This window comes from Perognathus longimembris, chromosome 3 (genome assembly GCF_023159225.1).
Source record: "Perognathus longimembris pacificus isolate PPM17 chromosome 3, ASM2315922v1, whole genome shotgun sequence".
NCBI classification, from domain to species: Eukaryota; Metazoa; Chordata; class Mammalia; order Rodentia; family Heteromyidae; genus Perognathus; species Perognathus longimembris.
Genome location: NC_063163.1, coordinates 32,291,154 through 32,315,538, shown reverse-complemented (window position 1 = coordinate 32,315,538; position 24,385 = coordinate 32,291,154). Strand labels below are relative to the sequence as shown.

General features: G+C 34.5%; 1 protein-coding gene across 1 annotated transcript in view; it reads right to left on the bottom strand.

Moving 5' to 3' along the window:
- Window positions 1–24,385, bottom strand: part of Diaph3 (diaphanous related formin 3) — a 433,505-nt gene that overhangs the window by 326,253 nt on the left and 82,867 nt on the right. The window contains exon 5 of the mRNA XM_048341270.1: window positions 5,063–5,193. Coding sequence (XP_048197227.1) covers window positions 5,063–5,193 — 131 coding nt within the window. The remainder of the gene's footprint in view (window positions 1–5,062; window positions 5,194–24,385) is intronic.

Here is a 24,385-nt window from a genome sequence, read left to right as displayed (position 1 = left end):
TGGTTTTATTTATTTTTTCAAAGTTCTTTGAATTTCCTTTATGTAATCTTGTAGTTTTCAACATAAAACTAAGAGTATACTGATTTATTATTGTGTAAGTCAAAGAAGTAATTGCACATACTGTCTAATGGAGTTGCTTGCTATGACAAAAATGATCATGTGTGTTATCCAATATGGCAACTACTAGCCACATGTAACTCTTGAGTAATTAAAAATATTTCTATTTTATTTTAGTTAGTTTACTTTAAATGGTCAAGATTGACTGGTAGCAGCTAATCAATGAAAACATAGAAAAAAAAGAAATCTAAGTCACCTGCATTACTTATCTTTCAGGTAAAGAGAAGGATAGGAAAAAAGAAATACCAGGCTACAGATCACCAGCCCATTTGAGAAGCCAACATATTAACACATCTTTAAGTCTACATACATTCATCCTATGCTTATGTTTCTTTGAATATAATTTAATACTGGATAAGGCTTCTTTCTACTTTTTATAAATCGTTCCTTAATTAAACAACTTGAGATGTCACAGTAATAAAAATAGTTGGAGTATGTGGACAGAAATGATTACTATAGTGATTGCTTCCAGCTTTCAACTAAAAGCTCAAGCTCTCCCAACTGCTTTGTGCTCCCAACCCAAACAATGTAGCAAAATGAGATTACAAAACTGACAATGGAATAATGACATTCAGAGACTGTTTGCTTATTTTGATATAAACTCTTTTCCATGAAACAAATCACTCTGGTTATCAATGCAATCAAATCTAATTCCAGAATATGTTTAGAATCCTTCTAACAAAAAGTTAGTGAGAAAATATTTCTTATAAAACTTAAAATGCAAATTTTAACTTCAATTACAGCAAAATAATGCCTAAAATCATGAAATACAATGACTTCCTACCACAAGATTTTCTGAGCAATACATCTTGCCCATGACAGGGGCATCAAAATTGAGAAAATGAAGATACATTCTGTGACTAATTTGGTATGTGCATAAATAGGTATAAACTATAAATGCTTGAAATCAATCATAATAATGTTAGTGTCTACCTTTTTGTTTTTACCCAAATGTAGTCATTCATTCAAACCTAATTATTGGCTATGTCAAGCTTCCCAAAAAGTTCTATTTGCTAATTTGAAGAAGTTAGTCTTTACCCTTGTGTTCAAAACTAGATCAAAACTGTCACCAAGAATAGTGTACAATCCGTAACTCTCATTAAACAGAAAAACTCTGTAACCTTCACATCAAATCCTTTTAAAACAAAGCAAATAATCTGATGGTTAACAAGTTTTCACATAATTCAATATCTGGGTAGTACCGGTTGACATGACTCATAATTACTAGGGTTTCAGAAGTTGCTGAATGGCTCTAAAAATACGACATACCAGAGTAGGAATATAGAGAGCTAATTTGACAGAAAGGGAGTCTACTTTTATCTTCATTCTTGTTTTAAATAAGTTCTAAATCTTAATTCACAGCATTGAAGAAGCGTAATTAATCATTTATTTGTTTCTTTGATCCTATTCACAGTGTTAAAGAATTTTAACTATTATAACTCCATGATAGAAGTCCAATGATACCTCAAAGTTACCAAGATTTGAATTTTTTCTAAGAATAATTAATAAGAAAGCATGAATTGTATTCAGACAATGGTCACAGGCCCAATTTTCTAGCCCCTGCGTAGGCAATCCTCTCAATGAACGAGAAAGGTCTCAAGTATCCTGTCGTTTTTCTTTCTATACCTCTCTACTGAGGTAGTAGAGCTTCAAAAAGTTTCCATAATAATAAATTCACTGTTAATCGAACTTGAAAGGACTATGTCATGGAAAACAAAATAGAATCCTACTATATGTTCCAAGACTGTCCATTCCTGAAGAGATAATTCTACAAAATTACTTTTGCTGAGTCAGACCCAAAGAAACATAGACTGTATGGTTTCCCTCATTCAGAATAATTAGTACAGGTCTAGGAAAATCCTAGCAGAAGATTACAATCGCTCAATAGCTAGTACATATGAACACATAAGATAATGCTAAGAGAAATGAACTCCAAGTTATGAAAATAAGTGGCATATCACTGTCATTGTTTATTTTAACTGATCATGTGAAATTATGCCATTTTTTTTTTGTCTTTCTTCCCCAGGGTTTTACTCCTGATGTCACTGTTATTGATATTGGTACCCTGGGTATTATATATACTTTGATTAAAACTAAGGAAGGGAAGGAGAACATCAAAATGGAGAGACAAAGAATAAAAGTTGAACCAATTCAACAGCAATACTTATAAAATTATATGCTGTAAACCAACTGTATAACTAATGGGGAGAAGGGAAGGGACATAGGGAGGGGGGAAGGTGAGGGAAAAATGAGGGAGGAGGTAACAAGTTGGATAAGAAATGTACTCACTTCCTTGTGTATGAAACTGTAATCCCTCTGTACCTCACTTTAAGAATAAATAAATTTAAAAAAATATTTTTGCTTTAATAATATTTTTAAATAAGGGCATATATCTTAACTCCCCATTACTTTTAGGTAATATCACAACTTAAAAATCCTGTCAACTGTAGTATACATGAATTCATGAATAAAATACTTCAATTTTTTATTCTTTTGTTATCAGTCATCTATTCACAGAGAAATATGAAGAGAATTTGTAGTTGAGAACGTGGTAAGCGTCTACCTCTAATTATATTGAAAATCTACCAATATCTCTAGTGCCCAATGGCTGATATTAACAGAGATAAATGAGTTATCTCCCCAGATATAGCTGACCCCAACATTCTCCCCCTCTACTTAAGGCCCATAGTAACAGGGATCTGATCAGCTTGATGTATTCAACCTACACACTTAACGTAATACTTTGTAAAAGTAGGCGTTCCCAGCAAAAGCCAGGAAAACACAAAAGAAGGCTAAAATTAAAGCACTACTGTTTCAAACAAGAAGCCTTTGTGAGTATGTCCTATATGTTTAACACTGGTAAAGACATAAAATAGCACATATATTGGCCCTAGTCTCATGTCCATTATTAGTCAGAAGAAACTGGCTTTGAAAAATTGACAGGAAATAGACAAAACTGAACTACACTAAAGATTTTTGTTTCCCTTCATATTTGGTTGAACTTCATTATTCTCATGTCTCAAAGTTTTTTTTTGTTTGTTTTAAAGACTTCTATGGTCAATGATGTTTTTATATTATATACAAACTTCACCAATGTCAAAAGGGTAATTACTGAAGGAAACAGAAAAGAAATGATAAATCACTGGCCTTCAATTATTGTATACCATTTCAGCTTTTTGAATATATAGCTATATTAAATATGTAAATACATATATTCTCATGCAAAAATGCCCATTTATTACCTAATAAAATGTCAAAAATGACCTACCTCAAAACCGTGAGGATGAGAAATTTTCTGCTTCCAACCACACAGCCATTTCGACAACTACCCCCTGCCCCAACAATAATTTCAGATATTCATGAAGGCAGAGAACAAAAAGATCAAGACTGAAAGCCAGCTCTAACAAAAAGTTTACAAGACCTCATATATGACCATGCCCCCATCATCTCCTGGTATTATAGAAAACACCTGCCATACCAGATATTCAAGAGGACTAGATATGAGGACTGTAGACCAGGTGGCCAGTGCAAAAATGCAAGACTCTATCCAAAAAATAACCAAAACAAAAAGGACAAAAGTGTGCCTTGGATGGTGGTAGAACACCTGCCTAGTGAGCATAAGGTCCTAAACTCAAACTCTAGCACATAAAAAAAATATATAGAGAGAGGAGTAGAGGGGAAGGGAAGGAAGGTTAGGGAAGAGGAAGGAAGACAGAAAAGAAGGTAGGGAAAGGGGAGATGGGAGAGAGAGGGGAAAGGAGAAGAGGGCAGCAGAGGAGAGAAAGGAAAGGGGAGATGGCAGAGAAGAGAAAGGAAAGGGCAGAGGACAAAGCAGTCTGAAGCCAGCCACCACTGTCTCACACCCGGAATCTTAGCTACTCAGGAGTCAGAGACAGAAAGAACTATAATTTTAGATCAGGCTGGGCAAGAAAACTTATGAGGCCCTCACTTCAACCAATAGTCTGTGCATGGTCATTATAAATAGGAGCATCACTGTCCAGGCCACCTAAGGCAAAAACTGAGACTTTAATTTGAAAACAAATAGAACTAGAGGTATGGTTCCAGCAGTACAGCACCTACCTAGCCATCACAAGACCCCAAGTTAAAACCCAAGAATCACAAAAATGAAAACTCTTACTTAGCCATCAATCTACTCTACTGTTAGCATATGGCCTCTACAGAGACTGAAATTTCTCCTTTCAAAAGGGTGTTTTGTACTTGCTGGTGTTCTATTTTAGTTTTTAACCAGCCTTTTCATACATTTGAATAACTTGATAATTTAAACTGGGCTTAGTTAATCAAAATTACACTGGCCTTCAAATTTTGTAAAAAAAAAATTAGTTCCAAACACACGAAGTATTGGTCCCATTCAAAAAGAACAAACGTTAATTTATAGAAACAATATTCACTTAATAAAGCAACCAGTTTTCTAAATATGTCTAATTGTTCATCTGACATCCAAACAATAGATTCCAACAAAGACATCACTTCCAACCAAAGAAAAAGTTAAGGATAAGTAAACATGCATGCATGCGTACATACATATATCACATACATATAATACCAAAATTCAGGGTGAAATTCAGTCATGCTAAATTGATACTTTCTGCACAAGACTGCTGTTTTTAAAAGCATCTTAATGCTCAGGGACAGTACCTAGGCCCAGAAGGAAAAAAAAAAAAGCATCTAAAAGCAGTTTTTTAATTCTATGAAAAGGTTTAAAATCCATGAGCTATAAAGGATTCAGTAATAAACAATTTTAAAAGTAATAAATGATACCCCTGAGACCCAGTATTATATATCCAGTGACTCCTCTGAAAAATTATTCATATACATTAGCTATTTATTTGAAGGTGTCAGGAAGAAAAAGCTCATCAAAATGACAGATGAGTGACAGCTGGTTAATTTGGTAACAGGCCCTAACAGTGTCCAACTGATCAATTACCTCACAGGATTACTGGTCAAAGAGACTCGGAGGGACTCCAGGTATGTGACAAGCCTCTCATCTGCAGACCCTGTTTTCAGTTCGTAGATGAATTCTTGAGGGGAGATCTGTCGGCTACTTCTAAGACTTCCCTGTAAAGCAAATCAGAGAAAAGTTTTTTTCAGTAATTCATGATACATGAATATGACTCATAAAATAAAGTTATTCGCTTTTATTGTTGTTAATAATTCTGGGGCTTGAACGCAGGACTTGGGTGATGTCCTTGAGCTATTTTTGCTCAAGGCTAGTGCTCTACCACTTGAGCCAAACCTCCACTTCCAAAAAGCAAGATGAGGTTCCTCAAACACTAAACATAGAACTACCTACCATATGATCTAGCAATTCTAAGCTTGGGCATTTATCCAAAAGATTACAAACCAGGAATCAGTATGACCACCAGCACAACCATATTCATTCACCATAGCCCTAATGTTCCTCAATGGACAAATGGGTAAAAAAAAAACATGGTATATATAAACAATGTAATTTTACTCATCCATTAGAAAGAATGATATTATATCATTTGCAAAGAAATTAGAGGACATGAAAAATTAATTTTAAGTTAAATAAATAAAACTCAGAGATAATGTCTGCTTATTTTCATACATGGAAGCTAGAACTCATCTACAAATATAGAAATGTGCACTCTGTGGTGTCTTCCAAGTGTACAAAAGTGCACTAACCAAAACACTGTAGATTCAGAGGAGAACTCAAATGATGTAATGCCTTAGAAAGGCTAACTTACATTCCAAGGAAAAAATACCAATAATCAGGTACTGAAAGTAAAGGGTGAGATCCTAGGGATGGGGGAGAGGGGAGTAGATGAATGAAGTGAGAAATAAGAGAAAAATGTTCATAAATATTCATAAAATTCAATGCATATCCTACAAGATTAAGAATATTGGGAGAAGGGGCAGTGTTGCGCCACATGGAAGAGAATGAGCCAAGAGGTGACGCTAATCAAGATTCATTGTATTCATATACTACTTTATTAAATGTCAATTCCTTTGTACACTACTTAAAGATAAAAATAAAATTATTGCTATTGAGCTATTGTGCGCCTCTGCTAGCACTGGGTATTGTATGTATGTTTATTGGAACTAGGGGAGGGAAGTACAAAAATGGAGAGACAAAGGGCAAAAGGCGAACCAACGCTATATCAATATTTACAAAATAATATGTTGTAAACCAATTTTACAAGTCATGGGTGGGTGAGGAGGGAATCAGGGAGGGGGGAAGGTGGAAGAAAAATGAAGGGCAAGGTAAAACATTTGATGAGTGGGAGGGAAAGGGGGGGAGGGAGGGGGGCATGAGGGACAAGGTAACAAACAGTACAAGAAATGTATCCAATGCCCAACGTATGAAACTGTAACCTCTCTGTACATCAGTTTGATAATAAAAATTTGAGAAAAAAAAAAAACATTTGATGAGAAATGTACTCATTCATTGCCTTAGTTTTGTAACTGTAATCCCTCTGTACATTGCTTTGGCAATAAAAAAAAAGTTTAAAAAAAGAAAATAAAATTATTTTGAAAAGACCAGTCAGCAAAAGATATTTAAAACCATTTAAGGGGAATATATTCCCCTTCCTTTCCCTAGTTCCGATAAACATATATACAATACCTAAGGTACAGTTACAGCAACAATCAGGGTTAAAACCATGTGAAAGAAAGACAAAAGAAAAAGGTATAATTGCACATGGTATGGTGAAAGTAACAACAATGATAAAGCACTTATTTCCATAACTTGGAGTTCATTAAGAGGAACATCAAAATGGAGAGACAAAGGGTAAAAGGGGAACCAATAGAATAGCAATACTTACAAGACAACATGTTGTAAACCAATTGTACAATTCAAGGGGTTACGGTGGGAGAAAAATGAGGGAGGAAGTCACAAGTTCCATAAGAAATGTACTCATTGCCTTATATAAGAAACTTTATCCCCTCTGTATATCACTTTGACAATAAATTCATTAATTAAAACAATATATTCAACTCATACTAATAGTACTTCTAAACATCTTTTTGTTACTTCAAATTACCAAAGAACAGTTTGTTCCATACAGAAAATTTGAAAAACATAAAAATCAGCAGGAAAGAAACGTGCCAGAAAATGACTATTGCTAATGTGTGACTTATATATATTTGTACTTCAAACATACATTTTAGCTAATGGGTTCATTATGTCATTTTCATATAAATGTATAATGTACTGCAGTTATATTCACACCATTGCCCTCTTCTTCCCCCTCTCAGTTTGAGATATGATGGCTCACTCAGATACCCACTCTGCCCAATGCACCCTGAACAATCCCCAGAGGCCCAAGCCAGAGGGACCACTTGATCCCAGATTTGAACCTCTAAAACTGTGAGCCAAATAAATCATTTATCTTTATGAAAAAAAAATTTTTTGAACTGACTGTGAATGTAATCTCAGCAACTGAGGGGCAATGTCAGGAGGGTTTTTGAATGGGAAGCCAGCAAGAGACACACACAGTAAGTGAACTCAATAAGTATATCGACATAATTCACTTACAAAAACATTATGATACCTATTGTTCTACAGACTTCCTTCATCACCAAAAACTGTTTCACCAACATACTCCAATATCCACAAGTAAGTCTCCAAGAGTGTGGAGCACTACAGCCTGAGAATATCGACAGAACATTTCCTTGCTAATTAGTCTCTTTCATTTGAGTATGTGAGTTGATTTCTTGATATCATAAATTTTTCAACTTCCTGTGTATGGTTTCAGGCCAATGTTTGCAACCAAAAACATATCAGAGGAAAGTTCATCCAGATGGTATTTTACAGTCCAGTCAAAATATATTACTGAAATAATCATGATCTTACTCTGGTAGGATCAAAATAAACCCAACTAAATAGACTATTTCCTTCCACAAGCTAAAGTGACATCTCATGTAGGAAATAATTTAAATATTAGAATCATAAACAAAAAGTGCATTCGGACAAAAATGAAAGTGACATTAGAAAATGGGAAAGGGGGGCAAAGTGACTCATACCTGTTATCCCAGCTACTCAGTACACAGAGATTGGGAAAATTGCAGGCCAAGATCAGTGCAGACAATAAGTTAGGAAAACCTCACCAAATAAACCCAGTGGGCAAATTGTGATTCAAGGCTGGCCAAGGCAAAGAGACACACCTTACCTGAAAAAAAAATCTAAAAGCTATAAGCGTGAAAAACAAGGTTCAAGTGATAGTTATCTTCTTAGCAAGAATGAGGCACTGAGTTCAAACCTCAGTATCACCAATACAACTGTTTAAGAGACTTGTCCCACTGTTATTCCTATCTCATTAACCAAACATTTCTAACACCTTTCTTATTCTATACTCAAAAGCTACTCGAATATGTTATTGTAATATTTTAATTTGTAAATTACCAATACTAACTTTGACTTTAATTATGAAAGATAAAGATTTATCTTAAAATACTGTAACTTGTCTGTCATCTTCTGAGCATAATTAGAAGTAAATGTAATTAAACAAAAGAATTCCATTATGTATAATAACTCTGAGTCTATGTTCCAGGAAGTGCTCACAGTAAAGCCCCTAAATAGATGAACTCACACATCCAACGATCAGTCCATCTTGATGACACTGAGTAGAAATTGTATGTCCTAGTCACCAAATCAATCAGTTACTGAAAATTACATATCAATAAAACTGAATTCTCCTCTTAAAGTTAGGAACAAGACAAGTATATCTGCACTCACAACTATTTAGCCATTTAGTGTAGCAGTAGTTTTAGTAACAGTAACCAGTTTTATGAAAAAGATCCTAAGGAGTACATTATCCAAAAAATAATCTGTAGCTTCTATATAACTACTATCAAAATCTCAGCAAGATTATACAGAAATTGTAAAGCAGATTCATTTTCCCATTGATTTTCAGGAGAAAGTGTTGGTTGGATCACACACGGGAGTGAAGCTATTTAAAGAGGTAAAAACAAGAACAACAGCAAAAGGCTAGGGAACCAGATCCTCCCAGTATGAACATGTCAACATTTCCGTATGATGCCATTCCCTCCATTGCTATTCTCCCTGCCTAAGAAGGAAGTGTTAACTTGAACTAATTCATCACATTACCACCAGTCCTGTGTAAAATGTCTTGCATTCTATGAATGAGTAGGAGATACAATTAAAAAGAAGCTATACATAAAGGAAAGGTTAAAATAAAGAACTGCATTATTCCTTGTTGGCACAGATCTTCATGCATTTCTTTTCTTTTACAAAAGTTTAAAAGAAGTGGGAAGAAGAGAGAACAAAGGAAGGACACTTGCAGATGCAGAGCTTTCTATGTCCATTAGACACAAAGATGAAAATACTGAGAAAGCTTTATCCCTGTGGTAGCAGAACACATTAGATAAGGTTGAGATAAAGGTGTCTGCCTGACATCACAAAAATTAGAAGGATACAGATCCAATATAATTTTTAAATCTTTTAATCTCTGTGTAAATTTTATTCTAAAATATCAAATCAGGATTAAAAATACATAGATTATACCTGTCATTTCTTATCATGTATATAAAAGCATAAAAAGTAACAAACTTTTACACACACACACACACACACACACACACCTATTTCTATAAGCCCAAATATTATTTTGCTATGTATCTATTAAAGGTAACAGTGACCATCTTCTTTGACTAGTCTTGACCAGGGTTTTTTTTGTTCCTGCTTATTTTGCCTTTTGTCATGGTTCAGGTGGAAGACTTAGTACATAATATGCTTATACAGGATGAGCTTACTATCCTAGCTCACCTGTTTGCAGAATAATTTGGAATACCATTTCTGTGACAAAAATCAAACTATATTTTATTTCCACTTACTGAGTTAAAGTACTGGAAAGCTGGCCTTTCTTTTTCCAAATGAAGGTTATGAAAAGTATCCATAACCTTAAAGAATCTACCATCTAATAACCTGATATTTAATACAAATAATAAGAGTATGAAACATCACAATGCGAACATAGGTGGCAAAATAGACCTAATATTACCATGGTAGTTGCTTCAAACAAATTTTCATATGTTACCTAAGTCATGGTAAGACTCACTCTTATAAACAACTCTCATCACCATGAACTGTCACTGAACTCACAAATCATACATTACTCTTCCTGGAGGAAATCCTATACCAAATGCATCATGCAATATTAACAAATGCAGATAATAATTCTGTCTTCCACTCACGTTTACTCTATACAGAAAACCATTGTATTTCTTTCAATGAGTCAAAATGTTTAGGCTATATACACACAAAAATTTAAATATGAGGGACCAGTACACCAAAGTTAGTTATTAGAATGACTCTGTGATGTTTACTATATGATTTTAACCATGCAAACTGCAAAAATAAAATTGTGCAACAATGCATAATAAAAACATTTGTATAAAAATACAAAGTTAATTCTCTCAGTGAGGCAAGTGTGAGCACACTCTTGAATAGCTTTAGTAGGTAAATGTGTCTCTGTCCCTTAAGTCAGTAACCACAAGCTAACTACATCAGTTTCTCTGTGCAATTATAACTTCTAAACTACTAGTACTTGTTCTGGTCTTGAGACTTGTAAAGAGTGATATGGTAACATACATACATACACGAACACACACAAATACACACATACACAAACACACATATATGATATATGTTATGTTTGCCAAGGTTATTTAAAGAAATAGTCTGCATTGAAAATAATGTTTTAAGAAAACAGCAAAGTCAGCAAAGTATAAAACAAGGCTAAGCAGAGTTGCTGCCAGGAGGATAATTATAATCTAAATTACGATCATGTATATCACTATTTAAATGCATTACAACAAACCCCTTGCATTTTGCGAATAATTCAAGCATCCCTAATATCACTGATCAAAAGAAACACTAACCTGTCACTATAGAATGAATTACTCGCTTGAAGAACATTTACCAAGCTGATCTCTAATGCCAATAAAAAGCTGTTATTCACAGATGATTTTATACACTTAGACAAAAAAATGAAAGCTGAAAAGTACTTCCCAAAGGTATATACCCAGACAAATAAAGATTAGCAGAAGATTATTTTCAAGATTTACTTATCTATATCCATAAACCATGAATGAATACTATGTACCCAAAAACCTCCTTAAACTTCTGGCAGCTGGTTTTAGTATACATTAAAAACAGCTTATGACACTCATTTCCATAACATGGAGTTCATTTCACTTAGCATTATCTTATGCATTCATAGGGGTATAGCTATTAGGCTCTTGTGATCCTCTGCTGTGACTAGCCTAAACTTGTGCTAATTATTCCCTATGAGGGATACCATAGAGTCCATGTTTCTTTGAGTCTGGCTCACTTCACTTAGTATAATTTTTTTCCAAGTCCTTCCATTTCCTTACGAATGGGACAATGTCATTCTCTCTGACAGAAGCATAAAATTCCATTGTGTATATGGACCACATTTTCCTGATCCATTCGTCTACTAAGGGGCATCTGGGTTGGTCCCATATTTTAGCTATGACAAATTGTGATGTGATGAACATTGTTGTGCTGGTGGCTTTAGTGTGTTCTTGTTTGTGGTCTTTTGGTTGATGCCCACTGTTTTAATTACTTTCAACTTGCCATGTGAAACCGTAGCTTCTATTGTTGATGATCGTCTTGTATCCCCTTCCTGTAGTTGTACCTGCACTATCACTGTATCTAAATATTGGAAACTGTATATACTGGTATTAGAACTAGGAAAGTAAAAGGGAATACCAAAATCAAGAGACACAGGATAAAAAGACAAACGACTACAAAAGCAATACTTGCGAAACTATTTGGTATAAACCAACTGAACAACTCATGGGGGGAGAAAGACAGGGGGAGGGGGGAGGCAAGAACGAGGAAGGAGGTAACAAACAGTACAAGAAATGAATCCAATGCCTAACCTATGAAACTGTAACCTCTCTGTACATCACTTTGACAATAAATAAGAAAAAATAAAAAAACAGCTTATGTTAAGAGCTCAGAATTCCTAACTATTTTAGAAAGAAGCATGATAAAAGTACAGAAATTCTGTTGTTTACCTTTAAGTTCCTATCATGACTTTATTATTTAAGTTATCATTATTATTTGTTTTTAATTTTCCTCTAATTGTGATTATTTTTAAGACTTTTAGGGTTAATTTTCCTATGTTGCAGATGATTGTAAGCTACCTCTGAAGAGAAATATTAAAATTTTCACAATATTAAGAAAAAGAGGGATAGGATGTAACTCAGTGGCGACATGCCTAGTACATGCAGTGTCCTAGGTTCAATCCCCAGTACCAAAAAGAAAAGACAAAAAAAGAAAAATTGTGATCCCTAAGAATCAAATAGCAATTTCAGCCAACTAGAAATTAATTTGCAATAATACAAGAAATCTAAGACATTATACTCTTCAATAATAATTTATCTATAGTTATTGAGTGTCAACCACCATTCAATTAGAAAAATCTTTGCTCCAGTAGCCAGGTTCCTGCAATGAGACCCTTGATTATTTATTATTGACACTATTTCTTGATATTTAAAAAGTTTCTCAACTGCTAAAGCATTACTTTGAAGTAGAAAAATCACAAAAGTTATCTATAGATTCTTTAGGAAAGAAACACAAGAAATTACACATATTGTTCATTTGTGTAAATAGACATAGTAAGGAAAAAAGCAACAATTCATATAACTTCAGAGGATGTAAGAAAACATAGTAGATAGATGAGGGAAAGACCTTACAGAAGGGGACTCCAAAGGGAACATTTTCTGATCATATCTTTTTGTAGAATTGTAACTGTGAAATCCATTTTGGTATTTCATAAACACATATTGGGGAAAAAATTATGCTTGAGGTGACTTCTACAGGGTATATTGTACGCATGTATGGAAATATCAATGAAACTCTCCTTGCACAACTAACACATACTATTTTTAAAATCCTATTTTAAAAAAAGGAAGGATGGGGGAAAAAAATCCCAAAAAATAAATGTAAACAAAAGAAATCTAACCTTGTTTTTTATTAAGAATAATAATATTACAGAAATAGATTAAAATACAAAAAAATGGAAAGCTAGATAGCATACTGTATTATTCGATTCAATTTATAGTTTTTAAATTTTATGAATGTATGTGGAAGAGATGTATAGAGAGAAAGAAGGGAAGACATAGGGTAGAAATACATGCAGATATATACATATAGTTTTATGTACTTGTATGTCATGAATTTTTCCTGTACGGGTATAGTCGGCCATCCACATCAAGTTATGCATCTGTAAATTCATCAAACAGCCTACTTAAAAGAATCTGAGAAAACTCTATACTGAAGAACTGCATATTGTTTTGTTTTTGCCAGTCCTGGGGCTTGGACTCAGGGCCTGAGCACTGTCCTTGGCTTCTTTTACTTAAGGCTAGCACTCTATCTCTCAAGCCATAGTGCCACTTGCAGCTTTTTCTGTTTAGGTGGTGCTAGAGAATCGAACGCAGGGCTTTGTGCATTCTAGTAAAGCATTCTACCACTAAACCACATTCACAGCCCCTATATATTGTTTTGCTCATCATTATTTCCCAAACAATGAAATGTAACAACTGCTTACATTCTCACATATTGTAAGATGATTTAAAATAAACTTGTAAATTTGCTAGTGGCTGGTCCTGTTATTTAAAATCAAAGGTAAATGTGCTCATCTCTAAAATCAAAATCAAAGGTAAATGTGGTTATCTCTAAAAGAAAAAAGAAAAGTTACCAGGGATATGTATACAGGTTACAGGCAAACACAACACCATTTTACAGAGATTTGAACATCTCTGATTTTTATATCCAAGGAATCCAGGAAACAATCCCTCCACAGATGCCAGAGGACAAATATACATATATTTTATATATACAAGTACACACACACACACACACACACACACACACACACACACACACACACACATTCTCACTAGGTATGAAAGGAGCTAGGAGCAAGAGACACTTTTAGAAGAGGCAGTACCCAGATCTTAACCTTTAAACACCATTCACCCCTAAAAGAAACCTGAGGTCTGTGGATCTATGTTGGATTCTGAGGCTGGAGATAGGCCTGTAGAGATAATCCTGGTAGATCAAGTGTACAACTGTGAAGAAGTACTTAAAGGATATCAGAAACCAAAGGGACCAAGAAATGTATATTCTTTATAAGCAAACCTGTGAGCACAGACATTAGGAGCAACTGCTTAGGGAGTACAGAGTTCTTTTAGGGGTTGACAAAAACAACCAGGAAATGACCATGACTCAATGCTACTTAGTAGTGCATTTTAAAGTAAGTTTTCTGTTACATGAGCTTTCCTACAATAAAACACACTTACAAAATACAAAAAAATTAAAAAAAACCCTAATATATAATGTTAAAGGGACTGGAAAGGAGTCCTTTTGGAGAGCAGAGAGGACTGTGGCACTGGAGTTTGTGGACACTGTCTACATCTCCAGCTGACCCCTTATATCATTTACATACTAACCAAGCAGCATGCTTTAGAAGCTATAGGTTTTTACTATATGAATCTAACCTGAAAATACTAAAACCCCACATCACAATTTACTGACTTTTTTATACTTTATGCTATCTCTAAGGTTGGTACAATCAAGTTGAATTCCTCATAAATCTTTAATTAACATTGTAAGGCATGCTGATTAAATTATGTTTCACAGAATATCATTATATTCCATGATTTAACAATAGAAATAAATGAAAACAGTCATGTAATGTGAGATAAGACCACTGCTTTCATTGGCATCTTGGTATGTCTTTAGAAGTGAGAAATGTTTAGTTTCACCTGAAAAACTGCCATTTAAGACTGAAAAGTGCCTCAGCAAAGTTCTGGTGGTGGATGGGAGGTTACTAAGTAAACATGGATGTTCTATGTCAGCCTCCATTTGATGGTTCAATGAAGGATAAAGATCTGTTTGGCAAATCTGAACAAATGGGAAAAAATTCGCTGCTTCTCCTTCTCATTGGTTCATTATCTTCTTTATTGTGTTAATTTTGTTTATGTAAAAAGAAAAACCACAACAAAGCTTCATGGAGCATTTACCAAAAAGGGGTGAGTGATGAGAAAACACCAGATGTTCCAGTCTTGAAAATTAGGCAATTTGTTTTTCAATCCCTTCAGGTAATTGTGCAATTATTTGCCTCCACAATTCTGAGTTATACTTTCAAGTGCCACAGCTGAAGTCTGCCTTCCTTCTTTTCTTCTTTTTGTTGGCATAGAAAGAAACCCACCTTGCCACTTCACGCTAGCCTATAAATCTAGTGTTTATGATGTCAGTAAACGGCTAAAAAAATATAAAACACTAGCAAATGTAACAAACATTATAGATTACTCTTCACATAAATAACAATGGCAGGTTAATGTGATATTTTTTAAAAGCAAGAGAAATCAACAACAATATCTTTGAATCACATACTATTTAAAATGCAGGGTGGCCAGAAGCCAATGGTTCATTCCTATAATTCTAGCTACTCAGAAATAACTCCTATTTTGCTTAATTATTTTGATTTGTTTCAACAACCTATTGTATGGGCTGGAGGTGTGACTCAAGCAGTAGAGCTCCTATCAACCAAGTATAAAGGTCTGAGTTCAAACTTGAATACCACCCAAAAATGTCAGTGTGTGTGCACTTATATATGTGTGTGTACTAATTACTAACAGATTAAATAAACCTGGGAAGGTAAATGCTAGGTTTATCATTATATGAATCACAGGAAATAAGAACATGAAAATCATTCTTTTTTTGTATTTCAAAACTCTTATCTTGATCCAATCCATGTTAGAGTGTTGGGTAAAATCACATATTGATACTCATTTATACTCTCCATGACGTTTACTGAGCACCTGCTTTATTCATGCAGCAAGAAATGAAGAAAAGTAGCAGGATTCCTGGTAAGTTCTCAAAATGTACTAGGGGAAATTCGTTCCAGGTTAGTTTCATTCTAATTACTACTTAAACCATTGGTGTGATGGTTTACTATCTTTCTAAGTGTCTCTTAACACTCACACATTATATATATTGCACATATCAACCACATGGAGAAAAAGTGGTGCCTATCCTGGATGAAATGGGTAAAATGTCAAATTATCAAGTTCCTTGTTACTATAGAGGAATTAGAATGAAATCATTAGTACTGAAAAAAAAAAAAACCTAGTATTATCCTTTTAATTACCCAGTTAACCCTGTATTACATTTGTATATCTCCTTCTCTTCTACTAAAATGTCAAGAGTCAGGCCCATGTAGCAGGTTAACTCATCACAGTAATTTAATATCACACAGCATTATTTATTGTAAGGGAAAACTTGAGAAAATAAATGAATGTGAGGTGAAACCTCCCTACTAATCTAAGACATGCACTGTTACTAAAAATGACCCACGTTGAGATCATGACTTGGAGACTTGCCCTATTCTATACATTAGTACATTTTTCTTCTCTAGAGTTGATATTAAAACAATTCTCATCCATTCCCAGAGAAGTTTATAAAACAGTTATCTTTTATTAACTGCTAAAATGACTACTAACTCAAGAACAAGGAAAAGTCCAATCACTGCTTTTCGCAACAAAAAACTGTAAACCAAAAAGAATATGCAAAGAATTGAACAAATTCAGGTATAAGCAGAAAAGGAAAGACAATGAAAGAAGGTTTCTATTTATCAATTTAAGAACAAACTAAAAGTACTGCACTCTTCAAAATTTATTTAATCACTATTTCAAATTATGTATTTCCCAATGATGACTAGTCCTTATGGATGATCTATAAGAATGTACCCCATAAATCATATATTTATTAAAATATCACACCTTAAATATTTCTTTTAAAACAGGATAAGACAATTCAAACAGGTAATTAAATTAATAAATATGATTTTATTCTCCTATATATACTCAATGAGTACCATAAGAAATAATCGACTTATTAAGTCAAACTATGAGTTATTCTTAAGACAATACAACCCTCCAGAGCTAAAGAAAGAAATTGCTTAATTGACCTTCATATGTGTTTTCTTTGTACTAGTCCTAGGGCTTGAGCTCAGGGACTAGGTGCTGTCCCTCAGCTTTATTGCTCAATGCTAGCACTCTACCACTCAAGCCACAGTTCCACTTCCAGCTTTCTTGTGATTAATTGGATGTGGATCTCATGTGCTTCTCTGCCAGGGACTGGCTTTGAGCTGAACCCATAGATCTCAGTTTCCTGAATAGGAGTGAACCACTGGCACCCAGCTACTTTCAGACTTTTTAATAAAACCAAATTATATAATTTTAAATGCAAGAAAAGAAGCTACCCAGTTTTACAGGTATATCAGAACTGCTGATAAACAAATCATAATTATGGAATATTTATTTTTTGAATAATTTCCAGTTACCACACCACAGGTCATGGTTTTCCTCGTAAATATTTAGCAATGTCTTGGGAAACAAAAACAACTTACTGATAATGTTTGCCATTCTTTAAAATGAAATGTCCTTAGCTGGCCAATAGCAAGCAACCAAAGGCATGTCACTGAACAAGAGAATAACCCTAACTATTGAAAATAACTCCGTGCAGGTCTCAATGGATGTAGGCATTAGCTGATCACTGTCCTTTCCTGGGTCTATCTGCCTTTACTACCACTTTTCACTATTATATCTTTGTAAAGGTACGGTTGAAAGTTAATTTCTAGAAAGTCTTAATTTTATCTATTTCAGGAGAAAATTTATAGTCCCTACTGTTCTGTTGCTGTAGGCAAGTATTCTTGATAAAATTTAACCTTCACATTGATGAACATATAAATATGAACATAGATTTATATAAGTACATAAATATTAACATTTTCCTGGAAATGGAGAGTCGGAGAGTACCCAAAAAAAAAACTCATATGACAAACATATCTCTATCAAAGAACAGCCTATTTACTTATTCTAAGTTACTAAGGGTAGGTAACTAACGTCAGTATAAAAGAAATTGGGACATAATCAGAAGACAAGTGAAATATCAGAAATGAGTAAATACCTAAAGAATCCACCAATCATATTCACTGTACTGCAGATGCTTTAACCCAGGGTGTGACAGATACTGGATACGCATCCCATTTACTCTCCACAGCCACCATGTGAGTATTCTCTACCTCATTTTCCACAACTCAATGAAAGTAGCAAAAGTGGTAACAACAGGTACTTCGGGCAAATATTATAGGTTGCTTTCATTTTCTTTTTATTTATATTAACTACAATATATATTACTACTGAAAATTAGTCTTAAGGGGGAAAAATCAAATTTTCAACGCAATGGCTTTGGAAGCAGAACTGATTGAGTGCCATTTCCTACTAAAAGAAGGCATCAAACAATTTTCAGAAATGGGAAGTAACTTACATGGCATCAGGTCCAGCACTCAGTTTTCAGATTTAAAAAAAAAAACTCAGTTTACTCAATGCAAAACTTCTAAGGCACACACAAAAATCTAATACTAGGTGGTAGTTTACATATATGGTAATGTTGTAAAATTCTTCTTTGCTAACCCTCAAAGTTTCCTCTATTTTTTATGTATGGTGACACTGACAGCAAGCAGCATTGTCACACATTGGCTCGTGCTTAATAAACACTCCTTGGCAATGATCACAAGCTGAACCCTTTAATTATTCATAGATTTATCCAGATGTTTCCAAAACTTTAAGTTCTGTAAATAGAAGTGATTATTAAATGAGTGCCAATTTACTACAAGAATATAAAATGAATCCGTGTGCAATTCCAAGTCACACTTAAAAGCTTCACAAACAGCATATTATTAGCTCTGCTGATTTGTTGTTATATTTTTTCTAATTGAAATGTGGTCCATGTTATCAGGCCATCTGCACCATAACAAAATGACTTGTAAACAAGACAACAATGGTGCTTGCTGCTAGGAACAACATCAGATTTGTTTTTGCTAAGAAAATATTAAAGGATATTTCCTGCCAATGCTGAATAATTGTATACTAGAACACAGTCAAAAAAGTTGGCCCTTCAATCACATGCACATATCAGGACTCACACCCCAACTCTCTTCAGATGAAAATTATCCACGACAACCTTCCCTTAGGTGCTTTTTCCTGGAATGTGACAGCCTGGTGCCATTAGCAATCCACTTACAGAAGTTTGTGAAGTTGCATTTCTTTTTTTGTGCATTCTGTTGGCTGGTTGTTACCAAAATAAGCTTAACTTTTTAAAAGCAGGTGATTTCACTGACGGCTACAGTCAAAACGATCAAATCTTTGTACAATAGGAAATTATTTAAACTTTATTTTTCTGATATTTCTAATGTAAATGTTTATCAATATAGAGTTACTTTTTAATTGCCTCTACGACTATTTTATAGTGAGAAACTATCCAGGTCAGACCTAAATCATTCATTTTAATAACTGCATTATCCATCAATTGTATCCATATATAAACAATTACTTAATCATTTCTCCATTGATGGATATTTTGAACAGCCTGATATCTCATGCTGTGCTTTAAGGAACTCCCTTCACAGATCTTTGAATTTCCAAGCTATTCTTATAAAATTCACTTAAAATACTAGGATTAGTACATCAGCAGGAAATACATGTTTTTATTTTGATTAGCTACTACCAAATTATACCCCAAAATTGTTAATACTGATATGTATTTCTATACTCTCACCAAATATGTTCTGTCAATAACCTTTTTTTAGGGGCTGGGAATATGGCCTAGTCGCAAGAGTGCTTGCCTTGTATACATGAAGCCCTGGGTTCGATTCCTCAGCACCACATATATAGAAAACGGCCAGAAGTGGCGCTGTGGCTCAAGTGGTAGAGTGCTAGCCTTGAGCAGAAAGAAGCCAGGGAGAGTGCTTAGGCCCTGGGTTCAAGCCCCAGGACTGGCAAAAAATAATAATAACCTTTTTGAGTTTTTCTATTTTGACAGATGAAAGATGTTTTCTGTAGCTATTTTAATTTACATATTGAAACCAAATATCCATTTCTAGTTCTTCTTGGGTGAACTGCCTATTTGTATTAAAGAAATACTTTCCTATCAGGTAGCTCATCTTTTTCTTAATGATTTGTACCTGTTCTTTATACATTGATAACACTGTAATATTTTCTTCCAGGTCTTGCTTATTTTGATACTGTTCAATCTCTCCCCATCCCCACCCTTAACTACTCCACACAAGATTCCAGTAGCAAATGTAATCATCCTTTATTTTATAACTACATGTATAACACCCTCCAATCTCCTTCAATAAGACCACCCCAGAAAAAGCATTGAATTTACACACTTATTGAACTAGTAAGGAAATGTGGGTTATCCTCTCCAGAGTTCTATTAGAGTAGTCTTAAAACTGCAATTGTAGCTAATTTAAAGTTCTCCCTTCCCCAGTATGGACCTAACTAAGATAGGAGATGCAGCGCAATAAACACAGCCACAGATCTTTACTATTTTCCCACCTTGTTCATCAGTTCTACCATCCTGACTCATCAGGTTTCCCCAGGTGCCTATCACAGATAAATGGAATGGGCAGAAAAAAAAATACAGAAAACTACTATAATCATATATCACTGTTAGCCTCTGGCACCACTGTCCCATGGATGTGGCTGTCTCCAAGTGTTGATTATGCTACTCCTATGGGTTATTCAGCAGGTCCTTTGCTTGAGAATTACTAGTCTACTCTACATAGCCTCTCCATGTTGGAGTCACTGAATTATGTAGCTGGTCCCCAAGAAGGAAACATGGGTGACAACTCAAAACTTCCTGTGCAAGACCCACATATGGACAACATTTAGGTGTGAAGCCAGCCTACAGAGCCTAAAATAAGTCTATTTCTTTTGCTGTGATCTTCCAGCAAAGCAATTCACAAGCTTCTTGCCTTAGAGCCTATCATCTACAAACAGAAACAGCTGGAATGTGTCCCTAAACTAGAAGAAATGCACAGGTCACCTCTTAGCCTCAACTCACTTGGCTCCAGTCTGTTCCAGTAAGTCAGAAATAATGTGACACTTCTATATCCAGAAAAAGGTTTTCCAACAATTTTTCTTAAGTATAAACCTGTGTTACATAGCCTTAAGGCAGATGCAAACCTATGGGAGTATTTTTCTGGTCCCTGCTATCCTTAACCACTATATCTCTACCAAAAACTTCCACACATTTACTTTTTCTGTTACCTTAATTTGATTAAGCCTTAGTTTATCTGTTAATATACTATTTGGGGAGGGGAATGTCCTTCTCAAAATCAAAATAGCCTTGACATTTTAGCAAAGTGCTTCATTTTTGATTTATGTAATTTGTTTCCATCTTCATTATTTCATATTTTCTAAATTTTCTGCAACAATGCATCACTTTTAAAAATTTAACAACTATATTTCAAATACCTTTATCATATTCCCCGTTATTCACATTGCTACTTTGGATTCTGTTATTAATCTTAAGTAAGCACTGTACAAAAGTAATTATTTAAAACCACTACAGTCATTATACTTCAGTGTTCATTAAATGGTATTTGAATGCTTTTGTGATCATATATCACAAGAAAAGCATTCTTTCCACAGGACTGTTAATGTGAAATGTATTTATAAATCATAGCCCTTTTTTACATTTAACTAGACCAGACAAAGCAATAAGATGGTAAGAAATCATTGTACATTAAAGACTGCTTCATTAAGCGATACTTTATCTTTTTAAGTTGTATCTTTGATTTTAATAATTTTAAATTTGAGCATCTGAATAAATGAATGATACTTGGAATGTCACTTGATTACTAAACAAGTTGATGTTAGAATTTCTAATCACTTTATTTTGATTATTCAAACAACCTTTGTGTCCTAAGAAAATTCTCAAAAATGATGGGAGGAAATGTACAAAAATCATGAGCTATAAGACTGAAATGACAAGAAAATAAAATGAGTCACTAGCTCCTGTCTGGCTGTCCTCTAAAAAGTAGCCAAGTAGAAAGTATATTTAGAGGATTAAAAAATGTCCCCATATTTTAAGCTGTAATTTACTTAAATTATTAGAGGAAAACTTGAAACGTGAGAGGTAAGTCTGCCACTGAAAGTAGCTAAGTGATTACACATACTTATCAATATCGAGTGTAACCTCTACATAAAGTAAACATCATAATTACCGCTAAGAAATATAAGCCTGTCCATTTATAAGGCTCTTAAAAGCAGTGAGTACATCATAAGTGTATGTGCAATACGTCCACAACCCAGATCTTTACAGAATCATACTGAGATTCTCAGGAATCTCAGCAGTTAAATCTAAGTATCTAGCCTATTATCTCCAGAGATCAACTAACAACTCTCATGATCTCAAGTAAACCTCAACAATGCCATGTAGGCAACTCTCATCATTTGGCTTCCTATATAGCTTATATTAGAGGCAGGGACTATAGGAATCTTAATATTTCAAGTTAAAAATTACTTTAAATGATATTTGAATTTTTAAATCAATGTGTATTACCTTAGATCGTATATGTACTATGAAATACATACTGAAGCTTAACAGTTATATTGAATAACTAAGCTGATAAGGATCCAAGATCCCTGTCAGGTTTGGACAATGATAAATTCACAAAGGTGGCATTCTTATAGGGATATGTCACATATGGATAATCCATAACTTTGATTTATGTCTTTATCATACACATCCAAGTACAACACATAAAGGGCAAGACAAGGTATGGCACATCTTTCTTCAGGGCCCTCTATCACCAATCCAGTAACAAAGGCAGTAACAGTCTGGGAATATGGCCTAGTGGCAAGAGTGCTTGCCTCCTACACATGAAGCTCTTGGTTCAATTACCCAGCACCACATATATGGAAAACGGCCAGACGGGGTGCTGTGGCTCAGGTGGCAGAGTGCTAGCCTTGAGCGGGAAGAAGCCAGGGATGGTGCTCAGGCTCTGAGTCCAAGGCCCAGGACTGGCCAAAAAAAAAGGCAATAGCAAAAGTAAAGTGAGAACATGACTGACTTACAATACAAGAACTAACTAGGAGCTTCTGCTAACCATCTCAATATATGGAAAGGATATTTGTGAATGAAGCCCACACACTGTAAACAGGGATACGAGATATACAAAGAATGGATCCATAGGTCATTTTAAAACCAGGATCTAGACTTGTTTTAAACCAACAAACCCCTAGGCTCTTCATTTGTACAACTCAGTATGTTCTATTTGGAGTCTATTTGAATTGAATCAGACAGAAAGAATGTAGAGTAACTAAGGGAACTAGTAAGTTGAGAGAAAGGTATTTTTATGATCCTACTGGGGGGAGACAAGAGGAAAATAGTACTTCTTGAAGATTTTAGACACAGATATCCACTATCAGGAATCTCAGTATTCTACAATACATAGTCATATGCATGCTACATAGTCAAAGCATGTTACAGGCTATATGTCACTAATTCTATGAAGTGAATTCTGTGCATACTAAGGGTTGATTTTTTATATGTTTAGGAAATGTTACAGTGCCTGTGCTTGTTAATGTAATCCAAAGTTTCTGTGGTATATTACAGTTGGGCTTAGGAAAGAAAAGATCGCAGTAAGTTGTTTAAAGAGCTTCTTTCAAATTAAGCTTGTGTAAGAAAACTGAAAAAGTCATACTGTGAAAAATGTGTGCACCTCTTATAAGGCTGAACTTTGCACTATCTTACAAGGGAAAGTCTTGGCTGACATCATATATACAAACACAGCGATCACGGGTCATAAGTGCACCGATGGATTGCAAAACTAAACTAGGCACCACTCCTCAATTGACAGTGCACTCAGAGATTGGCATGTCATTATACATTTATGTTTCAGGTGAAAAATGCAATATGTATTTTATGATGCTCAGGGTTATGAACCCTTTCTTATTCAATTTTTTATCCAGGCATATGCCATGTTGAGGAAAGGTTTAGCTATAACATTTATTCAACCACACTCATTTTCCATGTTATTCTAAATTTCAATGGCATTAGCTGTTAAGATAAACCTAAAGAGACTTTAATAACTTCCTTTATTCCAAACTTTCCCCATGCAAAAAGAACTCTAAATTTTATAAATTTAGTATCCTGAGTCCAAAAGTTCAAGTAACAGAGCTGCACTCATAACTCTTAGAAATAGAGTATTGTCTCCCATGTAAAAGTAGCATAATAACCTTTTAATAAACATTTATATGGAATATAGAATATACCTTTTGCTACAGGTTCATATGTTATGCCTTGGGTACATTTTTTGCACTTTGTTACCTCCTCCCTCATTTCTCCCTCCACCCTCTCCCTTGCCCTCTC